Source organism: Myotis brandtii, unplaced genomic scaffold (genome assembly GCF_000412655.1).
Source record: "Myotis brandtii unplaced genomic scaffold, ASM41265v1 scaffold1691, whole genome shotgun sequence".
In the NCBI taxonomy this organism is placed as follows: domain Eukaryota; kingdom Metazoa; phylum Chordata; class Mammalia; order Chiroptera; family Vespertilionidae; genus Myotis; species Myotis brandtii.
This window is the reverse complement of record NW_005356217.1, coordinates 1-17,748: the sequence shown is the minus strand read 5'-3', so window position 1 is coordinate 17,748 and position 17,748 is coordinate 1. Positions and strand designations below refer to the sequence as shown.

The window sequence follows — 17,748 nt, the reverse complement described above, 5'->3', positions numbered from 1 at the left end:
GAGAGAGAGAGAGAGAGAGAGAGAGAGAGCTGCCTGGGGGGGGGAGCTCCCCTGAGTCTCTCCGCCTGCTGTGGTGGAAATGCCACTCAAGGAACAGAGTGGTTGCAAATGGCTGAATAGCAACCCCAGGGCATGTCCATTGACAGCCTACTCGCTCGGTCAGTCGGTGGAAGACCAGATTGGATGCAGCTTCCCGCGGGGCCTCACTAGAAATGTGATGTCTACTTGGGGGAATGTGGGGTCTGACTCAGTTCTCCTTGCTCAGACCTCCTCAGAAAGGAGGGCCAAAGATACACTGGTGTGTGATGAGGGGGGACACAGGCTGGGAGCTGTGCCCGAGGAACAATGGGGAGGAATGCGAGCGGTAACTGGGGAGAACTGAAGGCTCGCAGTGGGGTGAGAGAGCTGCGTGCAATGTGGGAATCACCGACACAACACATGTTAAAGAAAGAAACACCTTGTTCCGGGCGTCCCTATGGGGTTGGGTTGGGGAGTTGGAGGAGGCAGCAGCTGTCACCACCGCCCCATGTGAGCGGGGATTCTGAGCCAGGAGGAGTGTGTGCAGCTGGGGTGGGCTGCCTGGCGTGCCCCTGGAGGCGGGTGGCGTGCTGACAGCCAGAGGAGCCTGTTAGGGAGGGACTGGCGGGCCCTCGCAGCCCAGCGTCCTGTGCTCTGTGAATGGAGGTGGCAGAGAGAATGGAAAGAGCCAGAGGACCGTCCTGGTGAGTCAGGCAGAGCAGCACCTGGGCTGGGGGAGGCCGGGGCTGCAGCCTCGGCCCAGATACACAGCCAGGTCCCAGCCAGCTGCCCTGAGCTGGGCAGGCACCTGTGTGCCCGCCTGGCTAGTTAAAATCCCATTTACCCTCACGCCTCTGGACTCCTGTCTGCTCTATGGGACGAGGTGACTCCGCACTCACTGCCACTGGCACACACAGCACTCACTGTGGACCAGGCACCGACTGTGAGGGAGGCCCGTCACCTCTTCCCCGTACAGAGAGACCACGTGGCTGGCAAGGTCACACAGCTGGTAAGTGAGCGTTCTGGGCCATGAACCCTGTGGTCAGTGTCAGCACGCACGCTCTGACCCCCTGGCGTTATCCTCTCCATGCAGGAGCCATACCGTTGTCTCAGCCACACAGGGCTGGCCATTTCCCAACCCCCTCCCCCACCCCCACCCCAAAGGCCACCGGATCTGTCACAGCCTGAGGCAGGAGCACAGGCAGTGCCTCCACAGGCACTTCCTCACCTGTCACCAGGGAATCCTCACTGGGAGGTGAGCGGGGCAGCCTGCCGGCCTGGCTCCCTGAGGCCTGACTTCCTGTCTACTGTTAGCCAGGGATTCACTAACACTGTTGCCACGTGTCTTCTGAGAGAGACTTCCGCACCCACACGGGGCAGCAAGCATGTCCTGCTGTGGGGGTGAAGCCGCGATGCCGTCCTGCGCAGCCTGGACCGGTGCTGCCCACGTCCCGTGTCTAGTGGCTCAGGGTTGCCAGCCTCAAGGCCCGAGGCCTGGATCTCCAGGATCAGAGGTGCGTTTCCTTTGGCTCAGCGGCGCCCTCTCCTTCATACAGCACCCTCCCGTGAGTGAGCTCCTCTGCAGACCTGACCTGGGCCCGCGGGAGGGGTGCTGGGCGCTGCCTCCGCATCTCCACGTGCTGAGTGTGGCTCCTCTGCTTGCTGGCGGGGCGAGCCCAGCCCTCGTAGATTTGCCGTGAGGATTAAGTTAGTGGATACATGCAGATTACTCAAAGCTGCTTGACATAGTAAGAGTTCGATACATCTTCGCTGTCATCGCAGGAAGATAAATATTTGTAGTCGCCATCAAACAGTTAGCCTAACGCTGAGACCTGCTTCCTGCTAAAACCTGATTCCTCTTCATTCAGTTCAAGGCAGTCCAGTCTGGGGGAGACCCAGCTCCGCGCCTGGCAGACCTGGCTTTCAGCACTAGCTCAGCCCAGTTCCAGCATGAACTGGAGTCGGTGAGCCACTTGCCTTGGCCTCAGTTTCTTCATCTGTAAAGTGGGGTCATTATTCCTACCTCAGAGACTGGGTGCAGAAGCAAAGAGGCCTGCGAGTCAAGCACTCAGCACAGGGGAAGAGCTCAATAAACTGTGTGCAAGGCAGACCGGTCACGTCTGCACCCCTCCTGCAGCCTGAGGGAAGCAGCAGGCCCTCCGGGGCTCTCAGGAAAAGGGCAGGCTGGCCAGCCTGGGCTGTGCTGGGTCTAATGAGGCCCTTTCATGTGCCCTGAGATCTCATCCGGCCAAAGAGCTTGGCAGGCCTGAGCATCTTGAAGAGCCAGTAATGAGGGTGCAGAGCCAGGGAAGTGGGGGTGGAGGTGGGTGGAGCTGGACGGGCCTTCTCCAAATTCGGGCCTGGGCAGTGGGCAGCTCTGGTGCGTCCCTGATGGGGGAGGGGAGGGGAGGGCCCCTGCAAAGTGTCTGTGCTGGGGCAGCTGAGGGGGTGGGGGCTGAGATGACAGAGGTGGCATTTGCTGACTACGTTTCTTGTGTAGGCATCCATTTCTTCCACAAATACAACTCATCGGCTCCTATCCGTCACTCACCTCCTGCATCAAACTCCGCGGGTTCCCTGTCTTACCTGCAGGGGCTGTGAGTCAGAAGAGGCTAATGGCTGTGAGCGCATAAAGGCTGAAGCACAACCGAATCGAGTCCTGGTCCTAGGAGCCAGCAGGGCACCCGTAGGCAGGAAGCCTTCCTCACTGAGACGCCGGCGCCAGGCTTCCACCCCCCTGGCCTTGTCCTCTGCGTGGTCGGGGGGTCACACGCGCAGGGTGCAGCCAGCAGGGGAAGGAGGAGGAGAGGCAGGCGCTCCCTCTCTCTGAAGGCCTGGCCCGAGGTCGCATACACAGCTGCCACCTCATCCACTTGCCAGGAGTCAGCACTTGGGCACCCCGACCTGCAAGGGAGTCTGGGAATATGGTCTGAGTGAGCCCAGGAGAGGGGAGAGTGGACTTGGGAGTCAGCTCACAGGCTTCGGGCGGCCACTCCTAGAATCTCTCCTGTTCCCATTCCGGGAGCCCCAAACGCCTTTAATGGTAGCAATTAGGAAGGAGCAGGCTTGGCCTGCAGGTGTCTCTGGAAGAGGTCACAAGGGGAGTCACCTCAGAAGTGTCAGGAGAGGCATGGGAGCCTGGGGGGGCGGGGGTAGGGGACTGAGTGGGAGAGGGACAGAGCAGGGACTAGCATTGCCTGGGGTCAAACCTTCCCAACCATATATAAGTGAACACAACATCCATTCTCTCTCTCTCTCTCTTTCTCTCTCTCTCTCTCTCTCTCTCACACACACACACACACACACACACACACACACACACTCAGCTCTCAAATGATACTTCGACACACAGACATACCACCGCACACTGTGCCACATACACACACATTCATCTACACGCCCACACTCACACACCCCACACACCCACATCACATGTTGTCAGGAGCCCCTGCAGTGAACTCAGGGATATAGAAAACCGCCTCTCTGGAAAAACCTCCGCACAGCGGTGCCTGGGAGTCACCATTAGCCAGCCATTGTGCTGAAATGAGGACCTCTTACATGCCTATAGGCCTTCAGGTTTAACAAAGGTTTAACAAAGCACTCTTCATTCACTGTGCAACCGCAGGGTAAATATTTGCTCAGCGGTGACTCCTAGTCAGGCATCATGATTGGCAGTAGAGATACAAGGATGAATAAGACGCAGAGCATGGCCTCATGGGAGACACAGCATGGACGAGGGCTCCGCCAAAGGCAATGGCTGTGGGAGGAGAGAGCAGGAGCAGGTCTGGGCGGGGTCAGGCCTCGAAGGAGGGATGAGGTCACCAGGTGGAGGAGAGATCAGAGGTTTCCTGGAAGAGGGGCTGCTCCTGCAAAGGCTCCAGGGGGTGGTTTGGGAAGTGACGAGGGATTCAGAGAGGGCGTCAGCCTGCTTCCTAAGGCCTCCAGGTTAGGCCGCGATGGGCTGCTGCTGACAGGAAGTGACGCTAGTCTTTTCCCAGAGTGTGGGGAGAAGAGGATAAATTAACAGGTAGCAGAGTCTTCTTTTTCTTTTAATCCTCACCCAAGGATATTTTTCCCATTGATTTTCACACAGAGTAGAAGGGGGGGGGGGCAGAGGGGGAGAGAGACACATTGATATGAGAGAGACACATTGATTGGCCGCCTCCCTCAAGTGTCCCAACTGAGGGTGGGGATCAAACCCACAAAGGAAGTACATGCTTTGACTGGAATCAAACCCCAGACCCTTAGCTCCGAGGCCAATGCTCTAACCACCGAGCGCCCTGGCTAGGGCAATAGGTAGAATATTCTTATCCTGTAACGTTTATCTCCTGTGTCACCCAGGATGCAGTCGGGAAAAAGGATGCTCTACATCTAAGGGGGAACTCAGTGCGGGGGTTGGATTGTATGGGGGATGGAATTGCTGAGGGGTCAGCCAGGGGGACAGTGAGGCACTGAGGACATCACTGCAGCCCAAAGCCACCAGCACCCACCACTTCTGCCGAGGATGGAGGGACATGGAGGAGATGGTGTGACCAGAGCCTGAGCTCCAAATCCATTTGGAAGGAGGGAGAACCCCGGAAACTGGGATCACAGAGCAGTTTCAGGAGCCAGCAGGGAACCGCCCCCCCTCCCTACCCTCCTCGTCTTCTCCTGGACTTCCACTGGCCAACTCTATCTGGAAGCCTGAGGGCAAAGGAGCCTGGGCACAGGCAAGGGGGCCTGGGAAATGTAGTTCCTTATCAGGCGGATGGGGCAGGTGAAAGGAAGCCGGGTCTGAGAGCAAGCAGTAGAATGTCCAGGATGCTGAGATTGCTTCTTAAACCTCTGGTATCAGCTGTAGATCTCATCCGTAGATGTGTTTGCTAGTGTTAAATCGAATGAAGAAAAGCCAAATGAACATTAATAGGGGGGGAAAAAAGAAAAGCCACTCAGAAGCAGCCTCTTACGCTCGTGTTGTTTTCCCTGGGCAAGTCTTGGGGTTGCAGTTTTAAATTGTGTTTTAGAGCATGTGAGCTTAATTAAATTTAACACATCGGAGCAACTCAACTTAAAATAGCAATTCATGGTTTCCGCTAACAGAAATGTCACCCGTTTGTGTGACGGGAAGGGGCCTCTCATGATTTGAGGCTGTGACGGGGGTGGTGCCAGAGATCATCGCTTGCCTCTCCTTCCACTCCCCTCCTCCACCCTGCTGGGTGCCCTGGGAGGCTGACCAGTGTGCGGCCATGAGCTCTGGCTTCTGGCTGGGTTCAGCCCTGGGGACAGGAGCAGAGGAGTGGGCAGAGGGAAGGGGGTGGGGTCAGGGTACTCTTGGTCTGGTTCCCATGCTCTGAGATTGCCCCTGGCTGCCCCTGCCCCTCATCTAAATGTCCCAATGTGTCTCGTCAGGGGTGATTCTCTCCCAGACGACATGGGGCAGTGCCTGGACACACCTCTGGTTGTCACAACTGGAGATGCTCCTGGCCTCCCGTGGGGCGGGGCCGGGATGCTGAGACATTCTCCCGTGCACAGGACAGCCGCCCAGACCAAGAATCACTCAGCCAAGGTACCAATCCTGCCTCAGCCGAGAAACGCTGCCCAGGGAGGTGCTGCTCCAGCTGCTCACGGTGAAGGGCTGGAGCTGCCTCCCCCGTCCAGGGCAGACCGGTGCTCTTGTAAGAAATAATAGAAATAAACTACCAGGGAAGGGGGTCGTGCACTTGGCTGTCACCATCAGTGCCAACTTGCGGTGACCCTTCCCCAGTGCTTACTCTCCATTTCTGTCCTGTCTGCTCATGAACCAGGAAATAACAGCTCATGGACCAGCATCTGGCTGTGGGCTGCACTGAGTAGGGTGGGGCTGCATGATTCTCTCTCTTTTCTGGGTTGGGTGCCCTCCCCTGGTATGCTTGGGCCTAGAGAGGGTAACAGCTTGGCTGCAGCCAACCATGAGTTATTGCACATTCCCTCGTGGTCCCCCACCCCCACCCACCCCTTGGTAATGAGTCCTCTTGTGAGTAAAGCCTTAGTATCGCTCTGGGAGTGGGCCTCTTGCCCTGAAAAGCCTGACCCATCTGCAGTGTTTCGCTAAAGAATGTGATGGGAAGCCAGGTGTGGGAGCTCAGCTCAGGGGCTTGGGCTGTGCCTTCGAGGTCATGGGCAGCCCTTGGAGGGGGTCTCCGTGGGCGAGGGGCACGGCCGGAGGGGTGCTTCAGTCAGATGCAGCTCTCTGGAGGAGGTGGTGCTGAGCACAGCCAGAGGCGGGGAAGCTGGCTGGGAGGCTGCTGCATTCATCCAGACCAGAGACGTGAGGCCTGAGCCAAAGTGTGAGTGTGGAGAAGTCCAGAGGGGGACTGCCAGCCAGGGTGCGGGGGGATGTGGGTGGGAAGGAAGGTCGATCCAGGATCCAGACCTGGCCTGGGACTCAGTGGTTGGTCCAGTGGGGCCCATAAGGGGGTGGACAAGACCCCATGGGCAGGAGATGAGTTGGGGTCGGTCCTGGAGTCTGAGCAGTGCCCATTTCACACGGCTCTCTCGTGCAGTGTGTTCTTTCTGCTGGCTGGAGGAGGGAGCGGTCTTGCTTCTAGGTGTGTGGGCTCTGAGTCCTAGTGGATCCAGAGCTGCCCTCAGCTCCACCAGGGCCCCCAGAGAGTGAGAGCTGCTCTGCTCCCTCCTCCCCTAAATGGGAATGAGTCCCTCCTCAGGGTTGTCGGGAGAGGAAAGCATGTAAACTTCAGAGCACAAGGTTAGCACGTGGCGCCTGTCATCACTGGTTAGTGCTGTTATTGGTGAAGGCAAACATGACTGCCAGAGGCTGTAGTGAGCCACCTGGCTGCCACTCTCCTGTAAGCGCTCTCTCTCTCTCTCTCTCTCTCTCTCTCTCTCTCTCTCTCACACACACACACACACACACACACACACACACGAACCAGGAGCAGCTTTCTTCTTAGGCCAATTCTTGTGTGAGGCTTTCCCAAGCCTGACCCTTCACCCCGGGTGCCAAGGGTCAGCCCTCTCACACCAGCATTGGTGGCACAGCCCAGCTGTGGCTCCATCACCGCACGCTTTCCCTGACTGGGAGGCAGGGGGGAGAGAGGCCAGGCAGAGCCCCTCGCAGTCACCTGCGGAGGCAGAGAACAGGGCGGTGCTGTGTGGCACAGCAGTCGGGAGCAGAGGTGCTGGGGGCAGGCTGCCTGCCCAGATCCCAGCTCTGCCACTTACTGGAGTGCCACAGGCAGACGCGTAGCCTTTCTGTCCAGGTTCTTTATCTGTAAAAGGGAGAGGATAGTAACAGGGACGACCTCCCCAACAACTGTAGGGAGGATGAAATGAGTATTAATCCTCTTAAAGATCTCAGACAATTGCCTGGGACAGAGTCAGGCCTCAGTGTTAATTACTCCTCTTCATTAGTATTAGTATTGGTATTGGTATTGGTATTGGTATTAGTATTAGTATTAGAATTGATATTGATATTGGTGCTGGTGTTGGTATTAGTATTGGTATTGGTATTAGCATTAGTATTAGTATTGATATTAGAATTGATATTGGTATTGGTATTGGTATTAGTATTGGTATTAGTATTAATAGTAGTAGTAGTATCAGGCCCTGCTTCCTAAGAGAAGATGGTTTAAACAGTGAGATGATTTCTGGGCCCGCGGTTCACCTCCTGGGTCCTGAGGTTGTTGTGAACAATAAATGCAACAGAATGTGGAAACCTTGTCACATAACAGGGGTTCAATAAACACCTGGCCCATCCCCATCCCCCATGGACCTGCTCTCACATTGCTCGTGCCCAGTGAGGGACAGAGTGCGGTGACTCAGTGGACAAGAGCCAGGCTGCCTAGGCTTGAGTGCCAGCTCTGCCAGTTATGTTGCTTCGTGCGCCCAGAGTCGGTTCCATCTGCAGGAGGAGGAGCCCACCAGGGGCCACCTCAGGAAGTTGCTGCGGGACTCAGTGAGGTGACTGGCATAGGGCACTGACAGCCTGGCACCCAGCCTCCCTGGGCCTTTGCCCCTGTTCTGGGTGTGGTGGCTCCCGCCTCTCTAACTTGCAACGTGACCCCGAGGGGAAGGAAGTGGGCCCATAGCACTGGCCACAGAGGGCTCCTGCGGCTCTGCCCAGAGATGGCCCGCAAGCCCGAGACCTGCTGGTGGAGGAGTGTGAGGCGCAGGGGCCACTGAACGCTGATCCAGGGAAGGAGGTGGCTGACAGGCCGCAGGCAGATGGCTTTCAGAGACGAGGAATAATGCCCATGGCTGTCCTGTGGTGAGGAGCAAGCCCAGACTGTGGAACTACAAGCTGGTGTTCAAGTCCCAACTGCCCCACCCTAACCACTCAGCTGTGTGACCGACCTCAGGCAAGACACAGCCTCTCTGAGTCTTGGCCGTTCTGCTTCCCTGACATGAGAGCACAGGGTTCCCCAATGTCCCAGGCTCCGGCTGGATCCTGCCCCTTCTGCCCCTAGCTCTGCAGCTATGGGCTCAGGGTGAGGGGGGGACGAAGGGCCTTCCATGTGGCATCCCCAGCAGAGCAGCTGGGCGGGTGAGGAGGGAGGCAGAGCTCCCAGGCTGTGCTGACGGGATGTCAATACCTGCCTGTCAGCTCCCCTCCCCGATGCGGGCTTCCCTGGTGGAAGTTCTCAGCCCTGGAATTTCATAGTTGAGGTCTCAATTAAGCTGCCTGGCTCTGGGTTTGAGGAGTTGATGGCTGCTGATGGAGTCCTTGAATAGCAGAGGCAGGAGAACGGAGGGCCCCTGGGAGCAGGGGGCTCTGTGAAGGCTGCAGAGGGGGACAGGGCGCCCTCGGCTGAAGGCAATGTGTATTCCTGCAGGAGGGTTTATGGGTAACATAGCATCCTCTCTGGAAACAGCACAGGTGTGATACCTGAACGAGGGCTCAGAGATCAGGGTTGGCGTCCAGGTAGGACCGGCCCAGGCTACCGTGGAGGGTCCCACTGTGGGGAGACCGCTGCTCATCAGACCCTCCCCTAAGGTGGAGGGGCCCCTGGAGGCCTCCCTGGCCAGAGCACCTCTTTCTGCTGGTCCCGTCAGATGCACCCGGCCGGCTGTGGCTGTGATGGAGGACCGTCCTTCCTTCTGGGAAGCAGAATCACCCTCTAGTCTTCAACATCGCCCGGCTCCCACTTTGCCCCGCACACCTTCCCCTCCCCAGGCATGACGGCCATCTGGCCTGAGGTCAGGGCCTTGTCTGAGGTTCAGGGACCCCTGAGTACAGCTCAGGACTCCGAGAGGAGGCTTTGTCAATGTTGATGAGCCTCCAAGGACAGGACAAGGGGGGACCGAGCCTTCAGGTGGGCTGGCCCAGGGCCAGGGCCCACCTGACTCTCACTCCCTCCCCTTCCCAGGAGCCTCGGGGATATTTGCAGCAGACATGGCAGAAGCGGGGCTGGGGCGGGAGGCAGGAGGGAGAGAGGGTCCCTTTGTTTAATTTCTGCTGCTTCTCAGGCCTTTAACCTCTGCCTCTGTGTCTCCCTCTGCCCTCCCTGTGCTTCCTCCCTCATCTCTCCTTTCTTCTCGGTGCCTTCATCTCTGAACTCCTTCCCTGCCTCTGCTTTCCACTCCCCTGCCTTTACTCCCACCTCTGCGGGGTGGTTCCCACGTTGACGGCTGATGTCTGTGGACATCTCCCTCCGGCACGCCTACCCTTGACTCTGCCTCACTGCCCTCTTCACTTGGCCTGTCTTTCCCGGGTTCTTACCTGGGGCCTTCTCCTCGCATCTGACTCCTGCACTATGTCCTACGCTCCCCTCCCCTGCCTGCCCCTCCACTCCTCTCCACCCCACCTCTCCCTTCCCTGTCTCTTCACCTGTCCGTCTCCTGCGCTGCCTCATACTGTGCCCCTGTGTCCGTCTGTCTCTCTCGCCCCCACTTCTCCGTCTGTCCTGTGTCAACTCCCCTCTGTTTCTGCCTCTGACCCCCACCACTCTGCTGTCCTCCCATCACTCCCCTCTGTGCACCCCCCCCCACCCCAGGATGATCCCAGCTTCCAACAAGGCCTTCGTGGTCAACAACCTGGTGTCCGGGACCGGCTATGACCTGTGCGTGCTGGCCATGTGGGACGACACAGCCACGACCCTCACGGCCACCAACATCGTGGGCTGCGCCCAGTTCTTCACCAAGGCCGACTACCCGCAGTGCCAGTCGATGCACAGCCAGATCCTGGGCGGCACCATGATCCTGGTCATCGGCGGCATCATCGTGGCCACGCTGCTGGTCTTCATCATCATCCTCCTGGTGCGCTACAAGGTCTGCAACCACGATGCCCCCGGCAAGATGGTGGCCGCCACGGTCAGCAACGTGCACTCGCAGACCAACGGGGCGCAGCTGCCCGCTGTGGGGGGCGTGCCCAGCGGGGCCCCCGCCCCGGCCCCAGGGCCGCCCAAGGTGGTGGTGCGCAATGAGCTGCTGGACTTCAGTCCCAGCCTGGCCCACGGCAGTGACTCCTCTTCCTCCAGCTCCCTGGGCAGTGGGGAGGCCAGGGCGCTGGCGCGGGGTCCCTGGAGGCTCCCGCCCCCTGCCCCGCGCCCCAAGCCCAACCTTGACCTCCTGATGGGGGCCTTCGCCTCCCTGGACCTCAAGAGTCAGAGAAGGGAGGAGCTGCTGGACTCCAGGACTCCAGGCGGGAGAGGGTCTGGGACGCCGGCCAGGGGCCACTACTCGGACCGAGAGCCGCTGCTGGGACCACCTGCGGCCCGGGCCAAGAGCCTGCTCCCCCTGCCCCTGGAGGGCAAGGCCAAACGCAGCCATTCCTTCGACATGGGGGACTTCGCAGCTGCAGCGGTGGCAGCGGGAGGGGGCGCCCCGGGTGGCTACAGCCCCCCTCGGAGGGTCTCGAACATCTGGACGAAGCGCAGCCTCTCTGTCAATGGCATGCTCTTGCCCTTTGAGGAGAGTGACCTTGTGGGGGCCCGGGGCACGTTTGGCAGCTCCGAGTGGGTGATGGAGAGCACGGTGTAGGCTCGGGGTGTCCTCCTCCTCCTGCGGGTGGAAGGGGAATCTTTACTGGCAAGTCTTAGTGGGGTTTCCATGGTGATGTTTACATCCAGGGACAGTTGAGTCTCGCTGTCAACTCCCCCAACACCTTTCAGGCCTGCCCCACCCCCACCCCCTGCCCAGCAGGGTGTGCTCAGGGAAAGCGACTTGACCACCAAGTGTCAGATGAGCCCTGAGGGTTTGGAAAGGCGGACTCTCGCCTCTCCAATCACAAATGCAGCGGATAAGCAAGCGCTTTGGATTGCTTCCGGTTCCGGTGTTGTTTTTATTGGTTAATTTATTTTCTCCCACTTCCCAAGCACCCCCTCTTCACTCACACAGATAACGGGGAGTTTGCTCTCCATCTGAGAGTCAGTGCCGGGGCCCTGCATTGGCCGTCACTGCCAATGGAGAGAAGGGGCGGATGCTGGTTCCACACGTGTTTGGGGGTAACCCCTTATTATTCACAGCCTTCCCCACAGTTGGAGGGTTGAGTGACCCCCATAACTGACCCAGCTTCCCTTGCTCTCACACATGACTGTCCATATCCATCACATCAGCTTAAACCCCAGGCGGCTTCCAGGACTCCCCGTGTCCGGGAGAGGGGCCGGGGTTCTGAGGCTCAGGGCCTGAGGGATATAAGCTCTTGGAGTTCCTTTGGGATTTGTGCCTCTTTGGGTGGGAGCTGGGACAGGAAGTCCCCATGGGCATGTGGTGGGCCAAGAGGACTTCGTAAGGAAGGCAGGGTGTGTTGCCATAGGGAGCTGGACTTTGAGTCCAATGCTCTGAGTCAGGGTCCCAGAGCCACCACGGAGTCAACCAGCTGAAAACACTGGGGGCTGGAGGTCCTTTCCTCTCTTTGGACTTCAGTCCCTAAATCACAAAATACTGGGTTGCACCGGGCCTCCTGTCCATTCCAGTTCCAAGGACTCATGAGCTCCCATGGCTTTAAATGTGGGGTCTCCAGCTCAGCTCCCTGGGGTGCACAGGCTGATGGAGCAGCCCCTCCCCCTCCTGCTGCGCATGGGGGACCCTAGAGGCTTTGCAGGGAGAGCTGAGCCCTTCCAGTGTGGTGGTTTTGAAGCTGGAAGAGGTGCTTGCAATTATCCCCATAACCCGTTCTCCCCGCCCCCCAAGTAGAAGGGACTTGCCCAAGGTCACACTGTGAGCTAGTGACCACGCCAGCACAGAGGCCAAGGCCGCCTTCCTCCTGGGGGTGGCGGGTCTGTTCCCAGGTCTGCACCCTGACCAGGGCATGTCTGCGAATAGAGTCTGTCCTCTGTTTGTTCCTGAAGGAGCGGGCTCAGGGTGGGGCATGGGGGCCTTCCCTGGATGCCGTCTCTGAGCAGGGCCCGTGTGTGGAAATGACATGATGGTGATGGGAGGGGCACATGGGCTCCCTCCACTTGGGACCAACCCTACCCTCCCACAGAGACGTGGCCGGGGAGTGACTGCTCTCAGAGCCTCGGAAGGACTTGCCGCATCTGTCTCTCCCGGCCTCTGCTCCAGGCCTCTCTGCATTGCCAACGCACTACCTCTCACTGGTCTCCCCAACTCATTCTCCCCCTCCCAAGCCTCCGCCATTGCTCTCTTGTCCTTCTCCCTCCTTCTTCTACTTGCCAACCACACAGCACACAGAGCATACAGGGGAGTCTATCTGGGGCTGAAAAGTCCCGATGGGCTCAGGCCTGGAGCTGAGCTGTGGCCCCACCCCAGCCCAGAGCACACAGGAGGGTGGGGACTGTCTATGCAGGATTGCCTTCCGGCTCCAGCTCAGGAGCCTCCAAACCCCATGCCTTCACCCTTCCTTCCCACTCCCTCCCTTTCCCCTCGCCTCGCCTTCCCGCTACCTCCTATTTTCACTCTTCCTGTGACTCTCTGCCCTCCCCAGTCCCTTTCCGGTCCTGACAAGGTCATTCACAGACGAGGCCAGTCTCTTCCTGAGACCACACGTTGGTTTTCCAGGCCAGTCCCTGTGCCAGAGCACAGGCCGACCCTGGTCACGGAGGCACCCACAGACAGGACCTGAAGCCTCCCCCACCTCCCTCCTCCCCGCCCCGTTTCCTCCTCTCTCTCTTCTCTGCACCTTTCTCACTCAGCCTTTCAAAATGTAGCCATTGAAGAAGTGACCCCAAACACCACCTTTCTTTCTGCCTTTGGGTTCAGACACCTGAGGGAAAGCGGTGGACACGGGGAGGGGGAACCAGACATCTGTTCCCGTCAGTGGCTCGGAGCTCTGTCGTGACATGATATGTACTTGCGTGTGTCTGTCATGTTTCTGACTTGGGGTTTGGAAAGCATCATTCCTGTGGTCAGAATATAAATGCCAATCTTCTCCTTTGCTAAAAAAAAAATGTACAGTAAAATGTACAGTTTTAAAAACAACCAACCAACCACGCTTCTTGGGGGAGAGAAAAAGAGCATTCTCGTGTCTGTGAGTGTCTGCTGTCCATTTCTCTGGAAACGCTGCCGTCTTCTAACGGGCTTCGCAGTGGCATTTGCCCACACACCTGTGCTTGTCACTGTCTGGTGGGCACCTGCTCCCTGTCAAGTTCGAGTATAAGATGGAAACCAGAAAAAAAGAGAATGAGGCCGTCCTCCGGAGTACAGAGCAGTCGAAGGATCTGGAGTGAAGCTCCGGGTTAAAAAAGACTAGCCCATCCCCAGCTACCCTGCCTGTCCCACCTGGTAAGGGGATTCTCACATACCACCTGCCTCTTCTTTCCTGGGCCGTGGCCACCACCACACTGAGCCACTAGGGGCACACGTGTGCCTTCCACTCATTTTGGTTGAGCTGGAGGGCACTTTTTCACAAAGGGTCTTTTATTGGGGAAGCAGTACAGCAGCCCAAAGCGCAAACCCAAAGTACAGACACAAATGAGCTTCTGGAACACAGCTTCCCAGCCCTGCTTTCATCTAACGCCTACATGAGCACTGAGCAATAGGCATGACGTGGGAGCCACAGTGGCCTCTGACATTGTCCAGTGGCCACATTAAAGCAAGTTTAAGAAACAGGTGAAATTAATTTTAATTATATATGTTATCTAACTGAATATATCCAAAATATTATCATTTCAACACATAATCACTACAAAGTTATTAATAAGACGTTTAACTTTTGTGGCACAAAGTTTTGTATGTTTTGCACTCATGCCACGTCTCAGTTCAGACCAGCCACTTTTGAAGGCATATGTGGCTCAGACCGGCCCCATTGGACAGCACAGCTCTAGACATACAATGATGGACGCAGAAGCCCAGCTTCTGGGAAGAAACTACAGTTGGTGAGCACCTGCATTTTCAGGGACTGTGCTGGGGTATCACAGGCATTCCTCACTGAATCCTCACTGCAGCCTCTCTACCGAATTGTTATGCCCATTTTACAAATGAAAGGATTTAGGCTCAGAGGGGTTAAGTCACTTGCCCAAGGTCACACAGTAAGTCTGGCTGCAAAGCCTTCGATCAGTCCACAATATCAATGCTGCCTCTGGTAGCCTTTCTTCCTCCCTTCAACCAGTTACAGATGGCAAGTCACACTGGTTGAAGTCTGCAAACGTATAGCCCCACCTAGAAGCCCTTGGTTTGACCTCCAGGTCTGGTAAGATTCTCAGTGTTGACTCCCGCAGAGCTTCAGTGGTTCCTTGTGGCCTCACTGGCCGCTCTGGCCCTTCTTGGCTGGTAGCACATTCCCTCCTTGGCCGGGATGCTCCCTGCAGGCTTCAGACAGCCCTGCCCAGACCACTCTGCTGGTCATCCCTTCTCCTAACCTGAGGACTTGTTTAATGCTTTCCACTTCCAGCCTCGTCTGTTCCCTCTTCCCCGATAGCCTGTAACTTCATCCCCTTAAGATAGAAAGCCTCAGCCCTGGCCAGTGTGGCTCAGTGGGTGGAGAATCAGCCCATGCACTGAAGAGTCACGGGTTTGAATCCTGGACCCTGGATTCAATCTCTAGGCCCTGGTCAGAGCATGTGTTGGGGGCAGCCAATCTCTCTCTTTCTCCCTCCCTACCTTCCACTCTCTCTAAAAATCAATGGAGAAAGTATCTCCGGGTGAGGATTAACAATAGGAAACTTCATACCAGCTTGCTGCCATGACCAGACCCATCTCCCACCTCTTCCGCTCCAAAATCCTTGTCCCCATCAGGAAAGGTGTTTTCCCACACAGCCCCTCTTCGCTGATGTAGAGAAGCCGTCCACCTCTGATCTTTTGCAAGAGCAGGTAGCGTATACGCTCCGAGCCTGCTTGAATCGTTCACTCCCCTGTTTCCAAGTTCTTAAGAATGACACGGCCTTCAGGCTCTCCTCACGTTGTTTTTGCACTTTCCTATTATAATAGCATCGATATTCCCAAAGAACTGAAACACAAGCATCTGTTTTGTTTTTTGAGGGACATAATTTCCAGCCAGGTAAGAGGAAGGTCGCTGTCTCAGAATCAGTCCTTTCAAAATGAGTAGTGACTTTCTCCCGGAGTCTGTGGCATTGATGTTTGCGGGTGCGGAGTACAGCCCGGCACTTCGGAGCCTTCTATTCTCTATTCTCAGCGTGTCGCAGCGAAGGTCTCGGGGCTTCGCAAGCTGAGGGCACTGCCTCTGTGCTTGCAGCCACTGGGATCTCTGCGAACCGCTGCTGGGAGGACAGACACGCTATTCAGGAGAACAGGCAGCAGTCAGGACCTGGGCACCGTTCTCATGACACACCTGGGTCCCCAGCCATTCCCGGGCACGCTGCTGGCAGTGAGGAAGATCTGTTGTGACAAGAAGGCTGCTCCCAGGCAAATACCCGAGGTTCCTACCTTGGTGTTACAATAGGAGCCGACCCGTCCAGATTGCTCTCCCAGTGTCTAGAAGGAACACTGCCTCCTTCACAGTTTAAATATCTGTTTGTGCTTTCAGTCTTTAAACCAAAGATCTTAGTTTCTGAGCCCCATGACCTCATTTAAGGTTCCCCAGCTCCCAGCCAGCCCATGTTTGCAACAAGGCTCATTGGTTTCCCTTTACTGCAGCCTCTAGCGGAGGGAAACAGACAAGCTTCCCACAGACCAAAGCGAAGCTGGCCCTGCCCCCCTGACTGCCCTGTGTCCTGTGGTCCTTCCAGCCTCTTCCCACCGGCACAGTGACCGTGCCCATGTCTTCATCTCCGACAATGTCCGGCACCTTTCCTCTGCTCACCAGCTCTGGGGAAACGGGCCTGGATGGCAAGCTCTTGGTTGGTGATTTTCCTTGTTGAGATAACTGAGTATCTGGTCCCATTAGCCAACAGTCGAATGGCTCCTGATAATATTCTCCTCCACCATCTTGTGCTGGAGTTTCTCTGGGGCTGGAGTCAGAAAGGCCTCATTCTCTAGTTCCTTTTGAGATGTCAGTGCATCCTGCAGCTACCGGCTTGGTTCCTATGGATGAGGGGGTGGAGCTGGAATTTTACCCATATCCACGGGATACCCACACCCATCTGGCCCGCACCCAGTCGGCCCACTGTCCAGCCTCTCTGTCCAGCTGCCTGTCTGGTGAGGCGATGATGGCCGCCCCCTTCTTTTGCCACCTCCTCTGTAACATGTGCTTGTTGGTGCTCCTGGCACACCCAGCAACAACTCTACCATCTATATACTTCGCAAGGGTGAGTTTTCTTTCCCTGGACTCCCTTATGTCATATCCATGATGTCACCTGTCCCCAAGCTGTGGTTACCTGCTGTGACCTTCCTGATACTGTTCCCACCCTCTCATGAAGAAAATCTCAGAGCCCCACCTCTGTCCCCTCCATCACTGACCTGGCATGTCCTGGTCACTGCAGGTATCTTGCTCACCATTTGAGAAGGAATATGACCAAGAAGAAGAGATTTAAGTTACACCAAATACTCCTTAATGCTCCCCTCCCGGTTCCCTGTCACACTCTCTCCACCTTTCCTTGGGGATGTCTCAGGATACAATTCTGCTGTCCACGAAGGATGGGCTGGTTGGCTTCCTACCCAGACTCATTGCAGGAAAGTTCTTTCTCTTCCTTAAGTTGACAGAGGATTGGCATTTTTCAAGTGGATGTTGAACTGCAACATGAATTTGATAATAATAGCGGACTTTCATTGAGAGTTTCCTATGTTCGACGCACTGTTCCAAGAACTTTATGTATATCACCTCAATTTAGCATCAAAACAACACCATGAAGCAGGCATTATCCCATTGCCATTGGCAAAGCGAAGGTTGAGAGGGGTTATCGAAGTTGCCCAAGTCTCCGCAAGTGAGCGGCAGAGGTGGGTAAACAGTTAATAACTGCATTGTCCTGGAGTTGCCTGCAGAGCTGTGGGGTGATGAGAAATGCAGTTTTCTGGGTTTCATGTAGAAAGCCTAATCCTGGTGTGTGAACCTTGAATTTGAGAAGACTGAGCCCCGCAGAGAAAGTGAGAGAGGAGAGAAGTCAGTGCTGCGTGTGGTCAACATGCATTTGCCGACCAGCTACGTCCCCACACTGTGCCTGATTTCGAGAGAAATCCAAATAAAAATGAAGGACACTGTGCACGCCCTTGGCTTCACACGCTCCCCTGCGGGGCAGCAACATAAAGTGGTGTCTCAATTTCTGGTTTTACACAGATGGGTCTGTGCTCACTCGTTTCAAGATAATATATAGCTTTGGGGAACCTACTATGTGAGAGAAGATGGCTGGGGGGTTGGTCAGGGCCACAAGCCCAAGGTGGCACCTCTGGATGGAAGAATTCACCAGATTTTTAAGTTCCAAATGGACCAGGTATTAGGAAATGACTGGCTTTGGGTCAAAT

General features: G+C 56.5%; 1 protein-coding gene across 1 annotated transcript in view; it reads left to right on the top strand.

Moving 5' to 3' along the window:
- Positions 1-11,257, top strand: part of LRFN2 (leucine rich repeat and fibronectin type III domain containing 2) — a 193,432-nt gene extending 182,175 nt beyond the window's left edge. Inside the window, exon 3 of the mRNA XM_005862859.2 lies at positions 9,990-11,257. Within this exon, the coding sequence (XP_005862921.1) occupies positions 9,990-10,974 (985 nt within the window). The 3' untranslated portion in view covers positions 10,975-11,257. The remainder of the gene's footprint in view (positions 1-9,989) is intronic.
- Positions 11,258-17,748: the final 6,491 nt, after the last annotated feature.